This window comes from Hippopotamus amphibius, chromosome 4 (genome assembly GCF_030028045.1).
Source record: "Hippopotamus amphibius kiboko isolate mHipAmp2 chromosome 4, mHipAmp2.hap2, whole genome shotgun sequence".
Lineage (NCBI taxonomy): Eukaryota > Metazoa > Chordata > Mammalia > Artiodactyla > Hippopotamidae > Hippopotamus > Hippopotamus amphibius.
Genome location: NC_080189.1, coordinates 151413269 through 151430929, shown reverse-complemented (window position 1 = coordinate 151430929; position 17661 = coordinate 151413269). Strand labels below are relative to the sequence as shown.

The window sequence follows — 17661 nt, the reverse complement described above, 5'->3', positions numbered from 1 at the left end:
GAACAAACCCAACATAAACACGCACGGGCTCGCGAGGAGGAGGACCACCTTGATTGTAGTCCCCACTGCCATCCTCGTTGGCATCCTCACCCTTCGGACGAGGAGGAGTCATAAGGTGGTTCTCTAGGTGATCGACCATGCCATTGAGACCGAGGAGATGATTAAAAAGTACAGCGGGCTGGCCTCGGACCTGCTTACCTGGATCGAGCAGACCATCGTTGTCCTGAACAGCCGCAAGTTTGCCAACTCCCTGACTGGTGTCCAGCAGCAGCTGCAGGCCTTCAGCACCTACCGCACCGTGGAGAAGCCGCCCAAGTAAGGAAGGGCCTGGGCACTGGGGAGGGCGGGCATCAGTGGCCGAGAAACCACCTCCAAGAGGTTGGAGGGCCTGGAGGAGGAGTCCAGGAGGCGTGTTCTGGAGGTTAGAGAGCTGCCCATCTGTCACCTACTTCATCCCGTCTTGTCTTCTTGCTCCCAAGCTGTCAGCCTGCAGGCAATGGGCATTGAGTCACCTCTGACTCATAGCCAAAGAAAGTCCTTTCCCAGATCCCTGACGGGGAACAGGAGTGAAATCTCAGGCTTCGGAGTCTCTTCAAAGAATATGTGCTGGAAAGTTCCTCTCTCTTCTGCACACTGAGCTGCGGGTTTGTTCTCTAGTAATGACCTCTGCATTCTCAGCCCCAGAACTCTCCGTGTGAGGCCTTGTTGATCATCAAGCACATCCTTCTTTCTCTCCCGTCTGTCACTGCTCTTCCATCAGCAGAGCACTTAGCCTGCCTCTCGGGACCTTTGCTCCACTCCAGTGTGTGCAGGGCATGCGTGCACATATGCACACACAAACACAGCTGTGCACACACGCGTGCACGCACACACACACACACACACACACACGGTGTTCCTGCTCACCCGCCCTTAGCTTGTCCAGCTCCCCAGACACAGATTTCCAGCTCATCAGTGCTACCCTCTGCCTTGTTCCTCCTCCACTCCTTCATTCATGACTCGCAAACAGGGAAAGGTGAGACACGGAGTCTAGAATGTGCTACAAACAAGTATCTGATTTCTGGCCTGACACTAACCCACTTTTAAAGCCCTAAATCCAATGCAGATAACATGCCCCATGAGTCCACCAGGCCCTGCGCACAGGGGTGGTATCTCCTGGCTGCGTAGACAGTGCTCAAGGCCACAGCCCTCCTGAAGTGCCTGTGAGCAGGCAGATGTTTTAGGCTGGCCTCAAGGTGGGGACCTCGCTTACCAGCTGATCTTTGCTGCGTGGAGGAGGTGGAAGAAGAAGCCAAATGCTTGGCTACGTGCAGAAATGGGAAAGTACCCAGTTACCTGGAGCCTGGACCGTGGGTTCCAGACATCCGTCCTGCTGCCAGTTCTCATCTCCTACATCTAACGTCCTCCTGGAGCCCAGCCTTTCCTCCCTGCTCAGAAGCATCTGGACTTTTGGACAGTTGTCAGGAGAGCTGCCTCCTTAGTACTCAGGTGAAAGCTACTCTCGGTGCAGCATGTTCTTACGTGGATAATGCAGCCTCAAAGGTTTAATTGATTCAGTAAAAAACTGAGTAAAGAGCTAGTCAGAAGCCTTCAGTGTTTTCAGAACAGGGAAGAGTTTGTTTGTATCAACTGATAAAACTTGATACCTCCAGGAATGACCAGAACCCTCTAGTTAGCCCTTCCCCCGTGGAAGCAAATGACAAACAGCTGCAGTGGTTGTGTTTTCTCAGGTTTATGTGGCAAAGACTCAATCCCTATTAGATCTCAGTTGGTGAGGATGATGGATTGATAGATGTTTTAACAGGTAAGTAAACCTATGTAGCTCCTCTTTACTTTCTTAAGAGAAATGTGCTTTGCTATCGCAGCTCTAAGATGCCAGGGTTCCACGCTCACTTAAAAAAGGACAACTGGCTGGAACTTCCCTGGCGGTCCGGTGGATGAGACGCCGCACCTCCAACATAGGAGATGCGGGTTTGATCCCTGGTCAGGGAACTAAGAACCCACATGCCACGTGGCCGGCCAGAAAATTCAAACAAACAAACAAACAAACAAACAAACCTGGCTATGGGAATCTGCACACTTGTCTCCCTACCTCTGTTTTCTCGACAGATTTCAGGAGAAGGGGAATCTGGAAGTCCTACTTTTTACCATCCAGTCCCGGATGAGAGCCAACAATCAGAAAGTGTACACGCCCCATGATGGAAAACTGGTGTCCGACATCAACCGGGTACAGCGGCGTTTCCCATTTGTATTGCCAGTGGGTCCATCAAGCGCCTCCCAATAAGGGTGCAGAGGGTGGTCCCGGGACAGGGTTACATCAAGTTGCTTTCTGTGGCTTATTAATGACACACCTGGCTGTGGAGGGTGCTATCTGAGCCTAGCCCTGAGAGGTCAGACTCTATCCACTGTCCACCGGTTCAGCCTCTTGTTCACACACCCAGGGTCCATTTTTTAGAGCCAGTTGTATAGCCTATTCTCTACAGAACCTCGAGGTGTGTGTTTTTTTTTTTTTGAGAATATGAACCCCTTATAATAGAAGGGAAATGCCTTACGACATTTCAGAGGTTTGGAGGCCTACCACCACCTGCAAGTTCCAGGGGAGTGGAGGTGGCCATTTAGCCAATAGGAATTTACTGAGCACCCACGGAGGCAAATAACATCTACTAGACCACGAGTCTGAGGCAGGTTTAGGGGAAGATGGAACTGGGAGGTCATGACCAGTGCTCCCCGAATCTTTGGTCGGCTCAGACAGGAAAGCCGAAAGGCTGTCGCTGAGCTTTCATCTGGGCTCTGTCTAGATTTCTAAAATCACTCAGTGTTGATGAAACAGCTAGCACCCCCAAATCCCAAGAGCTCTCCTCTGCCCTTCTCACAGGCCTGGGAGAGCCTGGAGGAGGCCGAGTACCGGCGGGAGCTGGCTCTCAGGGAGGAGCTCATCCGGCAGGAGAAGCTGGAGCAGCTGGCCCGGCGCTTTGACCGAAAGGCCGCCATGAGAGAGACGTGGCTCAATGAAAACCAGCGCCTTGTGGCCCAGGTAACGGGGGCCACGCTGGGGGCAGGAGAGAGGGAGCTCTCCAGAGCCCCCAGCCGTCAGCGGGGCTGGAGTCCACACTGGCCTCTCGGCGGTGGCAGCAGCGGAATAAGCCTCTCACAGGCCTTGCAGCCCTGCTGCCTGTGATTGTGTGGATCAAGACACATCTGGAAAAGAATTCTCCCAGAGTGACAAAGTCTCATTTTTAGGAAAGAGCCACGCAATCCAAAAATGGGCCCAAACGTTGTCTCACGTGAGCCAGTGGCATCACCTAGAGCCAGAGTTCAAGTCGATATGTCAGTGGTCCTCCGGGGATGTGATGAAAGCAGTGCACCTTGTGTGTGTCAGACATGCCCCGTGGGCTCTGGCTTCTGGGACTGTGTCACATTTCCCTAGCTGAAAATTGACCCCAGGACCGACTCTCCATGAGAGCACCTGTTCCTTCCCACTTGGAGCTTGGAATCAAATTAAATTCCATCCAGAAGGGGGAAGGCAAGCATTCCGAGAGAACCGGAGAGTGTGCATACACCCCAGATAGCATGGGGGTAAACCATCTGTGTACCGCTGCGTGGTTTCCAAGTAAGAAGCCCCTTCCTGCCTAGAACCGGGTAGGTCTGCTCAAGGCAGGGTGGGGAGTGCCAGCAGGCAGTGAAAGAGCTCCGTTAGTAATAGTCACCCAGTGGTAGCCCCAGGGATGGCACAGTGAGTGAAATCATGAGCTTCCTGTAAAGGTTCTCGTGAGGCATGTGGTCTTTGGAACTTGGCTCTGATAAGATAGGCTGAAAAAGATGGCAGCAGTAACTCCTTGGGAAAGGGCTTTCCCGTCCAGCCATTGTCCCGTGGGGACCCGCTCTTTCTCCGCATTTGGGGACCAGCCGAGGAGAGCCTGACTGAGCTGCCTGTTCTCTTCCCTGGGGGACAGGATAACTTCGGGTACGACCTGGCAGCTGTGGAGGCCGCCAAGAAGAAGCACGAGGCCATTGAGACGGACACGGCCGCCTACGAGGAGCGGGTGAGGGCCCTGGAGGACCTGGCCCAGGAGCTGGAGCGGGAGAATTACCACGACCAGAAGCGCATCGCGGCCCGCAAGGACAACATCCTGCGCCTGTGGAGCTACCTGCAGGAGCTGCTGCAGGCCCGGCGCCAGCGGCTCGAGAAGACGCTGGCCCTGCAGACGCTCTTCCAGGACATGCTGCACAGCATCGACTGGATGGACGAGATCAAGGTGGGCCCGGGCACCCCCGCCCACCGCCCCTGCGTCCACCTGGGGCTGCCGTGCCCGCCCCGCAGTTGGGGGGTGCCTCCCCAGGCGCCTCCCGGCCCCGCGTCCCTGAGTCAGAGGGCAGAAGCGGAGGCAGCACAGCTCACACGGCTCCAGCCCAGGTCCGCTGTATTGCCAGCGATCAAGAAATCGGGGGTTCACAGTAGCACGGGTGCCAACCTGCAGGGCCTAGAAGAGACAGGCATCCAGCAGGAGCCTGGGAATCAGGCTCTGAGTCATCACGATTTGACTCTGGCTGGAGTCAGGCCTCCCGGCACGGGGCCACCAAGACGTCTGAGTCTCCTCTCCCTCTGCGGCAGTGGCTGTCGGCTGAGGAGGCCCAGCAGACTGACCATGGCGTTTTATACAAATACACCTGCCTGGGCCCCAGGCCAGGGGCACATGCAGGAGACTGGGCGGAGGGCTCGCGCTCCTGAAAGGTGCTCCCTGAATGATTCTAAAGGGCACCCGCAGTGGGAACTCCTGCTCTGTAGCATCTGTCTCGCTGAGCAGCAGCTGTTTTCCAGCTGCGTCTGACTCATCCTGGTCCCAGTGCCATGGACGCTCCCTTTGGAGGGGTCTTCTCCCAGCGTGTGGGTCTCTTCACCTCTCCTCGCTCCCTCTACCCTGTCTGTCCTCTTTGCCAGGCTCACCTCTTGTCTGCCGAGTTTGGGAAGCACTTGTTGGAGGTCGAGGACTTGCTACAGAAACACAAGTTGATGGAGGCTGACATTGCCATCCAAGGGGACAAAGTGAAGGCCATCACCACAGCCACCCTTCAGTTCACGGAGGGGCCAGGTGAGGCCACAGGTGTTTTTCTGTTGAAGCCTCTGGCTCAGCACTCCAGCACCCCCGCTTGGATAAATCTAGCTGTAGAATTCTGCCTCTTTCATCAACTAATGGAGCAAGAAAGAAGTTTGAGAGATAGCAAAAGTCCCCAGAGAGCAGGCAACTGCTTTGGTCATCTACAACCAGAAAGGTTTATAAGCACCAAGGAGGCGTCCTCTGTCTTTCATTCTCTCTGCTAGTTCAAGTTACAGCACAGACAATTTAGGTTTATCTGCCGCTTTGAAGAATCATCTTGAAATTTGTGCCCGGGTCTTTTAAGAAATAATTTCACATTGTGCACTTCTACTGAGAGTTGACCCAACTTTTAACCTCTCTTATTCCTGAAGTTTTAGTGGGAACTAATTATAAAGAACTAATTAAAATCCTGTCCCCTGAGTGACGGGACTCCCTGCATCCAATCCCAAGGCCCCAGTGAGATGGCAGATTCGAGAGGGCGAGGTCCTAGCCAGGCACCTGATCGGAAGCTTGCCCAGAGATGAAGCCCTTACCCTTTTTGTCCTCCCTTCTCCCATTCCTCCCAGGGTACCAGCCTTGTGACCCCCAGGTCATCCAGGACCGTGTCAGCCACCTGGAGCAGTGCTTTGAGGAGCTGAGCAACACAGCCGCTGGGCGCAAGGCCCAGCTGAAACAGTCCAAGCGGCTCTGGAAGTTCTTCTGGGAGATGGACGAGGCCGAGAGCTGGATCAAGGAGAAGGAGCAGATTTACTCCTCCTTGGACTACGGCAAGGACCTGACCAGCGTGCTCATCCTGCAGCGCAAGCACAAGGCCTTTGAGGATGAGTTGCGTGGGCTGGACGCCCACCTGGACCAGATCTTCCAGGAGGCTGAGGGCATGGTCACACGCAAGCAGTTTGGGCACCCGCAGATCGAGGCCCGGATCAAGGAGGTGTCTGCCCAGTGGAACCAGCTGAAGGAGCTGGCTGCCTTTCGCAAGAAGAACCTCCAGGATGCTGAGAACTTCTTCCAGTTCCAGGGTGATGCGGACGACCTGAAGGCCTGGCTACAAGATGCCCACCGGCTGCTCTCAGGAGAAGATGTGGGGCAGGATGAAGGGGCCACACGGGCCCTGGGGAAAAAGCACAAAGACTTCCTGGAGGAGCTGGAGGAGACCCACAGGGTCATGGAGCATCTGGAGCAGCAGGCCCAGGGCTTCCCCCAAGAGTTTCGGGATTCCCCAGATGTGACCAACCGGCTGCAGGCCCTCAGGGATCTCTACCAGCTGGTGGTGGCCCAAGCGGATGTGCGCCAGCAGAGGCTGCAGGAGGCCCTGGACCTGTACACGGTGTTTGGGGAAACGGATGCCTGTGAGCTGTGGATGGGCGAGAAGGAGAAGTGGCTGGCCCAGATGGACATCCCAGACACACTGGAGGACCTGGAGGTCGTGCAGCACAGGTCAGGGCCAGCCCTCCTCTCTCACTTTCCCCTACACAGTCTGTACTCCTAGTGCCGGAACAGCCCCCAGCTCAGCAAGGGTTGCTTTGAGAGGCTGCAGGATGCCCTTTATCACAGAGGCCAGGCACTGAGAGTCACAAGTTCTAATCTGGCTCTGTGGCTTTGGGCACTTCACCCCCTGGGCCTTCCTCAAAATAAAACAAAGGGGCTCTTTCTAGTCTAGGTGTTCAATGACTTTTCAGCTATAGCAGGCTTTGTTCAAATGAATGGTATGTGGAACCCCTGACATATAACAGTGGAAAGGAGCGGATGTGGTGAAGGGAGAGGCGAGAGGCTGGACCCCACGAGCTCTGGCTTTCTGTGGCAGTTCCTAAACCACAGAACCCCAAGGGGCCACAGAGACCAGTTTGTAAACTACCAGTCTGCAAGGACACTCTCATTTCCAGATTCCATCCATGCTCCAGCGTGGGAAGGCATGCCCCCAGTCTGTGTGGCATCCCAGCATCCTGAGTACAGAATCCAAGGAGCTGAGGAAAAGAGGTCACTCCTTGATCATGCCAAGGGGGTCCCACGCTTTTGCTGGAGGGACCTGGGCTCTTATCTCAGAAGGGTCAGCTTTCATAACCACACAGTGCCCCTCCCCTCGGCAGCTCTGCCTTCTCCTACTCAGGGACGGAGCACCTGGCTGGGGAGGTGTCCTTCAGGTCAAGGTGTCAAGGCAGTGGAATTGGGGTCCATGAGCAGCAGCTGGGACAGTGGAGGCATGGCAGGTGGTCTCTGTGGTGGTGAACACCTCCCACGCCTCATTTTCCCATACACCTCTCTGTTGAGCCAGTAACTTATGTAAGTAATGAGCTCTCCCCTAGCCTGATCCAGGAAATGCTAAACCATGAAACTGGACCCATGAACCAGAAAATAGAGTGTGTCAGCACACCTTTCTCCTTTCTCCCCTCTTACCTGGTCAGTGTGTTTAGAAGCCGGAAGGAGAAAGTAAGAGCTACACGTTCTGGAGATTAGCCACTGCTGGCTGAGCAATCGTCATTTTCTCTGTCTACATCAGGTTTGACATCCTGGACCAGGAGATGAAGACCTTGATGGCTCAGATTGATGGCGTGAACCTTGCTGCCAACAACCTGGTAGAGAGTAGCCACCCACGCAGTGGGGAAGTGAAGAAGTACCAGGACCACCTGAACACCAGGTGGGGTGTGGGGAGGGCTCGGGGCTGGGGGCTTCTTTTCTCAGCACCTGACACAGCCCTGGGGATGTGGCCCAGAAGTCAGGATGCCTGTGGTGCACTGCCAGGTTCGTACCCTCAGAGCTCCTGCCTCGATCTGCCACAGTCTCCTCCTGACACTGGAGCTGTGGCAACAAGGAAGAGGGACCTGGGTGGTGACCAGCCTAGGGAGGAAGAGAGACATGTTCACAGAGCTGCGGATGCTGTGCCTGGGGCGGCCGTGTGCCGAGTGATGGAGGGGACGTCCTGAGTGCGTCCACAGTTAGAATCAGGCCATATGGTACTCATGCTGCATTTCCCCGGACGTTCTGAGGCAGGGAAAATTGCTTTCTGAGAGCTCTTAAGTACTGTCCATAAAAGAAAGCTCCTTCTTGCGCCAAAGTGTAGCATTGGTAATGAGACTGGCTTGAATGAAGAGGAGAATTAGCAGGAAGCTTTGAGCACGCTTCGTGGCCAGAACAAAAAACAGGCCCTAAGGAGCCTTGGAGAGGGGCAGCTTTCAGTACAGGGTGTAATTGCCATGAGTTCCTTGAGGGTCTCTGAGGACAGAGCACATGCCTGTGTCCCGTTTGTTGCCCTGGGTCCTGCACGCACAGTGGCAGGTGTGCACTGCCTGCCCACTACCCCGTCCCTTTCCCCACACTTGTGCCTGAGGCAATCTGGGAGGTGGGGTTAGGGAAGACTTGTTCTGATTCTTCTTCCACGTGCCAGCTCTTCAAATGTTTTTAAAGACAACTATCATTCTTCACTTCCGCCTGCAATCTTGTCTCCATGTCGCTGCTGCTCTCTCCACAGAGTGTCCTTCTCCAACTATCAATACATCGTCTAAATCATGCTCATTTTTAAACCAGTCCAGGTTCCTCTCCTTCCCAGTTTCCAGGATGAAAAAGTATCTTTCCCTCCCTTGACTGGTTTAGAGCTTCACATTCTACCTTGTATTACAAGTACTTTCATCCTGAAGAACTTTTCTACTAGACTGTAGACTCTGTATTGTCCACTGTGCTCTGAGCACCAAGCATTTTATTGTCCGAGGTTCCCTCCGTTTGGAATATCCTGTTCCCGGATGTCCAGCTGCTTATTCCCTTACGTTACTCAGCTCTCAGCTCGCATGCCAGCTTCTTGGAGCAGCCCACCCTGACCACCCCATTCACAGTATCACTACCTCCTTCCCATCCAGCTCCTCTGCCTCAATCCCGTCATCTTGCTTTCTTTTCTCCATTGTACTTGTCACCACCTGATGGAGGAGATACTTATTTGCCTCTGCCCGTTCAAATGAGAGCCCTTTGCTTTGTTCACTGCTATATCCGCCAAGCCAAGAACAGTGCCTGACACAGGCACGTGATAGTTGAGTGATAAATGCTCAGTGAATAAGTGGGGACAAAACTGAAGTATCTTCTGCCAGGCTCAGCACATATGAGTCATTCAAGCACTTACCGAATGTGTGATTACCTCCCACTGTACGCACTCTAGTTGACCATTTTCTTAATAATCTTGGGCCCAGGAGCAAACCTGGGCTCCTGACACGGCCTGGTCTGTGCTGCCTAGAGCAGCTCTGTCAACATCCTCCCTTTTGGAGATAGTGCCATGGAGGGGAAGGTGGGTTTGGGAGGCAGACTAGACCGAAATCTCACCCTGTCCCCTGTGTGGCCTCTGCCTGGTGGCTGCAGTGAGGGCATACCAGGAAAAGCCTGGAAAATCACCAGGGCGCCTCTTGCCCAGAGACATCACCAGACCCTCTCCTGTGGCTGCTGGATGGAACCAGGAGGCCTCACAGCCCTGGAGCACCTCGCTGTCCTTTCACACTGGTTTCAGCCCACCTTGGAGGAACTCTTCAGCTCCACGCCCTTGACGTCCAGCCTCCGCAGCATCTGTGGACCAGGCACAGAACTCCCCAGAGCTCAGGGACGTCACGTCTGGGCTCTCCTTCCTCCCTTTCCTGGAATTCCCGATCATTCCTCTGGGCTCTTTCTCCTCTTTCTCTTGGAATTCCCAGTCCTTCCCAGCACATCTCCCACTTGTGTTTGCAGACCTGTCTCCCGCCCCCAGACGAGAGGCTGTGGTCACCCTGGGAATGCCCGCAATGCGCTCTACCCAGTCCATCTGCCTCATCCCGCCACTTCCATCCCCCTGGGACTACAAAGATGAGTGGGATACTCAGGGTCCCATCCTTAAATAGATCACTCCTGTGGAGGCATTGGAGGTTTGTTCATTGAAATAGAGCTGAGGTGACCGCCATGAGGCTGCTGTTATCACCCCTCTCGCTCCTCGCAGCTCCCTTAGCCCTCTCTGCCTGGTTTGCGCTATGGACGTAGTACTTTATACTGTCATTTTTTGGTGAGTTTGTCTTAATTTCTAAGTCGTACACTCTGTGGAGCAACATCTGGCTATGACTGTATCCTCCCAGAGGCTAACATCATGACTATACGACGTGGGTATTCAAGAGCGGGGGGCTCAATTAGCCAGTGCGGGTTCAGCATACTCTCGTGGGCTTCTCGATTACAGTGACGCAGGCTGAGTAAACCCGGGTCCGCAGCAGGTGTCCCTGGTGGTCTGGGCCCAGGCTAATGGGCAGCTGTTCAGAAGAGGCTTACTGTGGGCCGCAGCCCAGCCCCAGGACATCTGCCCGGCCTTTGCACTCTCCCCAGTTTCATTCCAGACTGCACATGAAGGTTAAGGTGATGTTTTCATTATAATCCCAGCTTCTCCTTGCCCCTTCCTCTTCCTTTTCCTCTTCCTTTTCCTTCTCTTCACTAGGACTCTTTCCTTTTAGAGCCATGGTGGCTTTTCTTAGGCCCTGGGCACTTGGGACTTGGTCTTAGGCATTTGTGTGGTTCCTCTGGAGCAGCTGGGACCGTATGTCCTAAAGCATTCTTGAGGTTGATGACGGAGGGGTTCTGATTATTTCCAATACAGGCGTACCTCGGAGATATTGTGGGTTCAGTTGCAGACCACCCCACTAAAGCGAATATCAAAATAAAGTGAGTCACACAGATTTGGGGGGTTCCCAGTGCACATAAAAGTTGTTTACTGTATACTGTAGTCTATTAAGTGTGCTACAGCATTATGCCTAGAAAAACAATGTTCATACCTTAATTTAAAAATACTTGGGGCTTCCTCGGTGGCACAGTGGTTAAGAATCTGCCTGCCAATGCAGAGGTCACGGGTTCGATCCTAGCTCCAGGAAGATCCCACATGCCACGGAGCAACTAAAGCCCGTGTGCCAAAAAATAAAAAATAAATAAATAAATAAATAAATAAAAATAAAAATACTTTATCACTAAAGAAATGCTACCCATCACCTGAGCCTTAAATGAGTCAGCCTTTTTGCAATAGTAACATCAAAGATCCCTGCCCACAAATCACCATACAAATATAGTCATGAAAAGGTTTCAAATATTGCAGTAATTACCAAAATGTGGTACAGAGACATGAAGTGAGCAAATGTTGTTGGAAAAATGCCTCCGACAGACTTTTCAACAAAGGGTTGCTACCGACCTTCAATTTGTAAAAAACAAAAATAAAAACAAAGAAAAACCCCTGTAATATCTGTGAAGCACAGTGGAGCAAAGCACAGTATAATGAGGTATGCTTGTATTTTTAAAAATCTGGGGGAATTGTGTGTTTACTGAAATTCAACTACACGTAGAGCTTACATACAGAGAATCATGTTCCTTTACTGATGGTTGGAATAACATCACAGCTCACCTCCTGCTGATGGAGAGCTCTGGTTGGCAGTTGTGTTGTCTTGGGTCAAATTGGATAAACAGATTTTACCCATCACAGTTTGTTGGACAGATGACTTTTTTCAGCGTGCAGGGTCTATCAGGAGAGGCGCTGGTGGGAAATCTGGAAGGGACACCCTGTGGGAAGAGTTAAGCAAGAGGATGTCTCTGTGTCCCCCGTCTCCCTCGGCAGGTGGCAGGAATTCCAGACCATGGTGTTGGAACGTCGGGAGGCAGTGGACTCTGCCCTCCGGGTGCACAACTACTGCGTGGACTGCGAGGAGACCAGCAAGTGGATCATGGACAAGACAAAGGTTGTAGAGTCCACGAAGGAACTGGGCCGGGACCTGTCCGGCATCATCGCCATCCAGCGCAAGTTGTCGGGGCTGGAGCGTGACGTGGCCGCCATCCAGGCCCGCGTGGGTTCCCTGGAGCGGGAGTCACAGCAGCTGATGGAGTCACACCCTGAGCAGAAGGAGGACATTGGCCAGCGGCAGGCATACATGGAGGAGCAGTGGCAGGCCCTGCAGCAAGCCCTGAAGAGTCAGGAGGCCTCACTGGGGGAAGCCAGCCAGCTGCAGGCCTTCCTGCAGGACCTGGATGCCTTCCAGACCTGGCTGTCCACAGCCCAGAAAGATGTGGCCTCCAAGGACATGCCCGAGTCCCTCCCGGAGGCCGAGCAGCTCCTGCAGCAGCACGCGGCCATTGAGGACGACATTGACAGGCACCAGGCGAGCTACCAACAGGTCAAGGCGTCCGGGGAGAAGGTGATCCGTGACCAGACGGACCCGGAGTACCTGCTCCTGGGCCAGCGGCTAGACGGCCTGGATAAGGGCTGGGACGCCCTGCACCGGATGTGGGAGAGCCGCGGCCACGTCCTCACCCAGTGCCTCGGCTTCCAGGAGTTCCAGAAAGATGTCAAGCAGGCTGAAGCCATCCTCAGCAACCAGGTAGGGAAGCAGCATTCAGGGTCGGGGGACCAAGGGGGCGTTTCGGGGCAACAGGGAATTCGTAAGCTGTGAGTCTGCAAAGTGCTAGGGACCACATTTTGGCTCAGGGACCAAATGATGCTTTTCTTGGACTCTCTCTAGCCGTCAGTCCGGGGGAGAGTCCTCTTTGTTCCGTATCGTGCCTTTTCCACCCCGTGTCCCAAACTGTGTCTTCTTCTCGGGCCTGTTAGAGGCTAGAGAAGTGGATTTTTCCCTGGGTGGTTACCCTTCCCTGTGGCTTTAGGCCCCCTGTTCATCAGGTGCCCCTGAGTGGGGGTGGGGAACAAGACCCAGGGAGCATCTTCCTTGCACAACTCCAGGGGGTGCCGTTCATGCTGTTACCTGCGTGGCTGCTCATGGTTCCTGCCTGGCAGGTGCCCTCCCCGCCTCCTCAGCTTGTTTCATGCCTTGTCTGGGCACTTGCTTCAACAGGAATATACTCTGGCTCACTTGGAGCCCCCAGACTCCCTAGAAGCTGCAGAGGCCGGGATCCGGAAGTTTGAGGAATTTTTGGTGTCTATGGAGAACAACCGGGATAAGGTTTTGAGTCCTGTGGACTCTGGAAACAAGCTGGTAGCTGAGGGAAACCTCTACTCAGACAAGATCAAGGAGAAGGTGCAGCTGATTGAGGACAGGTACCCTCCACCCCTGGGGTCACGGGGCCGGAGCCGGGGAGGGTGACGGTGCTGTGCTCAGCACCGTTGTGACTGTGGTTCCGGCTTCCCTTCCAGGCACAAGAAGAATGACGAGAAGGCCCAGGAGGCCTCAGTCCTTCTGAGAGACAACCTGGAGCTCCAGAACTTCCTGCAGAACTGCCAGGAGGTGAGGCTGCAGCCAGGCTGGCCATTTGCAGGAGATTCCTTCCAGAAGCAGAGTGCCCTGGAGGTGGAGAGTCTTTTCTAACTCAGGAGTCCGGAGTCCACGAGTGGGGAGCTCTGGGCACTTGACAGCTTAAGTCCACATCCTCTAGGAGCTTTGGTTCCACAATTGTTTTTTTCTTTCAAATCTGTAAAGGTATCTTCTAATTTGTCAAGTCCAGGGCAAGGTTTCTCAAAAAAGTGGCCTGAGGACTATCTGCATTAGTCACCCAGGGCCCTGGTCAGGGTCGGCCTGAATGTCATGTGACCTGTGTTTTCATAGGGGGCCCCGTGCCTACAAGGGCCCCACATTTGGTTTAATGCTGTGCCGTTGCCATCTTGAAATGCTTGATAATTCTGAACATTTCCATTTCGTATCAGGCCCTGAAAATTATGGAGCCAGTCTTGGCTCTGGTTGAATACAGACTCCTGGGCCGCACTTGGGCCCAGATGAATCAGAACCTAGGTGGTGAGAGAGAGCGGCATTCTCACCAAGCCTTCTGGTTGGAGAACTGCTGACTCAGAGGGTCCTCGCTCAGCCTGGGGTGAGCTGTACAGGAAGGTCTTGAGCCTGCACTGCTGGGTCCTTCCTTGAACAGGACTTCCATGTGGAATAGGGCTTTCCCCGACTTCTTTCTTGCTTCCATCCTCACACCCCTTTCCTCTCAATCCAGATGACTTTATCTTCACCCGCCTCTGCCCTTGATGCAAACCAGGCTTGCTCTGGTGGTTGGAAACATCAGAGGCTCATCACAGTTTCTCCTTCATTGTTAATTATAGGATCTGCCCTTGGCTTCTTCCTCAGAGAACATTTTCTCCGTGTTTATTAATAATTTCTCTCTGTACTGCCAAAGGGTAGATTTATCCATCCATTCAGCAAACACTTGTTGAGTTCCGGCAGTAGGCCAGGCCCTGTCCTCGGTCCTGGAAATGTGGAGGGACGTGTAGGTATACCTGGTGTGATACCACACAGACTCCAGGGGGGAAGATACAACAGTGCCTGTATTTTAGCCCTGAGACAGTGCAAGTTAAGCTTCCTGTGCTGAGTTAGGGATCCAGGGTTGAAGGGGAGTACTCTGCTGTGTTCGTACTTCCTCCCCTTGGCCTTCTTTCACAGCCAGAGGTGAGCAGCAGGTCCTGCCCTGAGCCCCTGGCCAAAGAAGGACACTTGGGGACCACTGAACCCACTCTTTCTGCCCACAGCTCACTCTCTGGCTCAATAACAGGCTGCTGACATCTCAGGATGTCTCCTATGATGAAGCTCGAAACCTTCACAACAAATGGCTGAAGCACCAGGCGTTCATGGCAGAGCTGGCGTCCCACCAGGGGTGGCTAGAGAACATCGATGCGGTGAGTAGAGCGAGCGGTCGGGCTCCCTGCTCGGGATGCTTCCCTGAGCAGGGCTTCACGCGGGGCGTGGACACTGGCCCGCAGCTCGCTGGACAGTGTGGAACCTGGGCATGAGAAACTTCTCCAAATAGCAGTTAAACCTTCAGAGGTCCTGATACATCCCGTCTTGTTAAGCCTGGTCAGAACGGGTGCCTCCTCTGTGTCACCTGAGTCTGGGGACAGTCCAGGACACGGAGGACACAGAGTTAGAGCCTCGGCCTCCAGCGCCAGCACAGCAGTCCTCTCTGTGTGCCTGCCGTCATCCTCGCCAGGGCCCTGCGCTGTCCTGCCCCAGGGCAGGGGAGTATGTGAGATAAGCAGAGTGGGCCAGGGACGACTGACCCTCACGGTTTGGATGGACAGAGCCACCAGGAAATGGTCCCTCACACCAAGGCTCCCCTCTGTAACAAGCTTGCCCAGGGGCCCGAGTCAAAACATGGCTGGAGTTAGGTCTCGGCCCCTCCCTGTTGTGGCTGTCCGGGAAAAGCAGGCCCAGGGACCACGCGAGGCTGTGCGCACGGTGGTTAAGGGAGCTCCAAGCCAGGCTGTCCGCCTCCTCAGCCTCCCTGTGCCTCAGTTTCTTCATCTGTAAAATGAGGATAATAGCATTACCTATCTGAGGCAGTTGTGAGCATGAAAGCACTTAGACTATTACTTGGCAATTATTAGGCACTCCATAAATACTGACTATTATTAGCAAGTGTATATTCCTAGACCCAAATCATCTCAGACTGTAACTTTCTGAAAAAGATACATTTATGTAGGTGAAAACCAGAGAAGACAAACTCAGCAGCTAAAAGATATCGCCGAAGGTCAGTGCACGGCTTCTGGGAAGACAATTAAGAGAGGGTGAAGGGACTGCCCCGGCTGTCCAGGGGTTAGGACTCTGTGCTTTCTCTGCTGAGGGCCCGGGTGCAGTCTTAGTGGAGGAACTAAGATCCTGCAAGCTGTGCAGCGTGGCCAAAAAAAAAAAAAAAAGGTGGAACTCACAGGGAGGTTTCCATGGTGGTTGTACCTGGATAGATCTTGAATCTTTTTTTTTCTAATTAAAAATTTTTTTTTAGTACTAGCTGGTTCTTGTCTGCAACTCCTATACCACAGTCTCCCTGTAGTATATGCCCCAAACGTGCTCTCCCTGTCCCACCTTCTACTGCAAATAACTCTGGGGGTGCAGAGTCTTTCAGCCGAGCCTCACCCGAGTTCTAGGCAGATCCTTTGTCTCACGGACCTCCCCTCCGTGAGCCCTTTGCAACCATCTGAAGCAAGGCTCCGGGGTCACTTTCCAAGGTCAGAGGGTGGACCCTCCTCCTTCCCCACACAGGAAGGAATGCAGCTGATGGAGGAGAAGCCCCAGTTTGTGGCCCAGGTATCCCAGAAGCTGGAAGCCTTGCACCGGCTCTGGGATGAGCTTCAGGCCACCACACAGGAGACGGCCCAGCACCTCTCAGCCGCCAGGAGCTCCGACCTGCGCTCGCAGACCCATGCTGACCTCAATAAGTGGATCAAGGCCATGGAGGACCAGCTGCGGTCAGACGACCTGGGCAAGGACCTGACCAGCGTCAACAGGATGCTGGCTAAGCTGAAGGCAAGTGAGCGGGTTGTAGACTGGGGGTGTTGGAACAGAGGGGGCCTTGGAAACAAATCTGCAACCCGAAAGGGAGTGCCCTCCTATCCCCTTAGCTGGACTGGCTTTTATCATGTCTCCTGGTTCATAGCCCAGCTCCTGCCCTTTTGCAGTGGGCACGACGGGGAGGGATCTGGACGGGGAAAGAAAAGCGTGCGTGAGAAGTATAGGACAGGTGCTCAGAGGGGCGAAAAATGAGGTGGGGGCAATCCAAGGAGACTTCCTGGGGGAGGCTGAGCTCAAGCCAGGCCTTTGAGTGTGGGTGGGATGTGGATGATGGAGTGGACGAGGGGCGGTGCCGACCCTGTCCCCTGCTGTCCCAGCGCGTGGAGGACCAAGTGAATGTGCGGAAGGAGGAGCTGGAGGAGCTGTTTGCCCAGATGCCCTCGCTGGAAGAGGAGGCGGGGGATGAAGACGTGAGCATCGAGAAGCGGTTCCTGGACCTTCTGGAGCCCTTAGGGAGGAGGAGGAAGCAGCTGGAATCATCCAGAGCCAAGCTGCAGATCAGCCGGGACTTAGAGGATGAGACGGTGAGTGGGCCGCAGCTGCCCCCTCACCTGGCGGCTGAGCCGGCAGCTGGCGTCGGGAGAGCTGGCCGCTGCCCAGGGCAGCTCTTAGCAACAGACATCGGGTCATCTCACCACCTGGTCTCACAGGGTGGTTGTGATGATTACACGAAACATAAGAGTAAGCCAGTGCCTTCTGAGTGGTAGCTTGCTCATGGACTTTGGGGCCAGACAGACTTGGGTTTGAGATCCAGCTACATTGCCTTCCCCCCCAAGTGACCAGGAGCAATTTATTTGGAACCTCAGTTCAAAATATCAAAATGCCCCCATTTTACAAAAACCTAACGGGGTGTCGGGAAGAACCAGAGAGACAGAGCTCTGTCTGGCCCACCGTGAGTGATGGGGAAAGGGTGGCCGTGATTGTCACCAGCTGTCCCCGCCTTCCGGTCTCTGTAGCTCTGGGTGGAGGAGAGGCTGCCTCTGGCTCAGTCGACTGACTATGGCACTAACCTGCAAACTGTGCAGCTGTTCACGAAGAAGAACCAGGTGAGTCCTGCCACCTCGTGAGTCCCACCTGCCCCTGCCCCGCCCCAGGGAGGAAGACCCTGCTCTGACCTGCACAAGGCCCTCAGCAGCAGACTACAGATTATTGTTCTTGTTGACAGCTCCAGGGTCCCCAGTCTGTGTTTGTATTCTCATAGCAGAAGGAGCAGCTTTGGTGATAGCAGAGAGTGTTCTGGGAGGACCACAGAGTGGGGCGGAGGTGAATGGGGAGAGGGAGGTCCAGGTGCCCTGGAATTTGGGGCC

The 17661-nt window shown here is 54.2% G+C and overlaps 1 protein-coding gene across 1 annotated transcript in view; it reads left to right on the top strand.

Moving 5' to 3' along the window:
- SPTB (spectrin beta, erythrocytic) overlaps window positions 1-17661 on the top strand; it is a 62259-nt gene that overhangs the window by 19427 nt on the left and 25171 nt on the right. Inside the window, exons 8-21 of the mRNA XM_057733717.1 lie at window positions 128-315; window positions 2110-2227; window positions 2876-3034; window positions 3954-4256; window positions 4940-5090; window positions 5663-6533; window positions 7594-7731; window positions 11683-12439; window positions 12911-13113; window positions 13210-13300; window positions 14539-14685; window positions 16046-16309; window positions 16672-16878; window positions 17311-17400. Of these exons, the coding sequence (XP_057589700.1) occupies window positions 128-315; window positions 2110-2227; window positions 2876-3034; window positions 3954-4256; window positions 4940-5090; window positions 5663-6533; window positions 7594-7731; window positions 11683-12439; window positions 12911-13113; window positions 13210-13300; window positions 14539-14685; window positions 16046-16309; window positions 16672-16878; window positions 17311-17400 (3687 nt within the window). The remainder of the gene's footprint in view (window positions 1-127; window positions 316-2109; window positions 2228-2875; window positions 3035-3953; window positions 4257-4939; window positions 5091-5662; window positions 6534-7593; window positions 7732-11682; window positions 12440-12910; window positions 13114-13209; window positions 13301-14538; window positions 14686-16045; window positions 16310-16671; window positions 16879-17310; window positions 17401-17661) is intronic.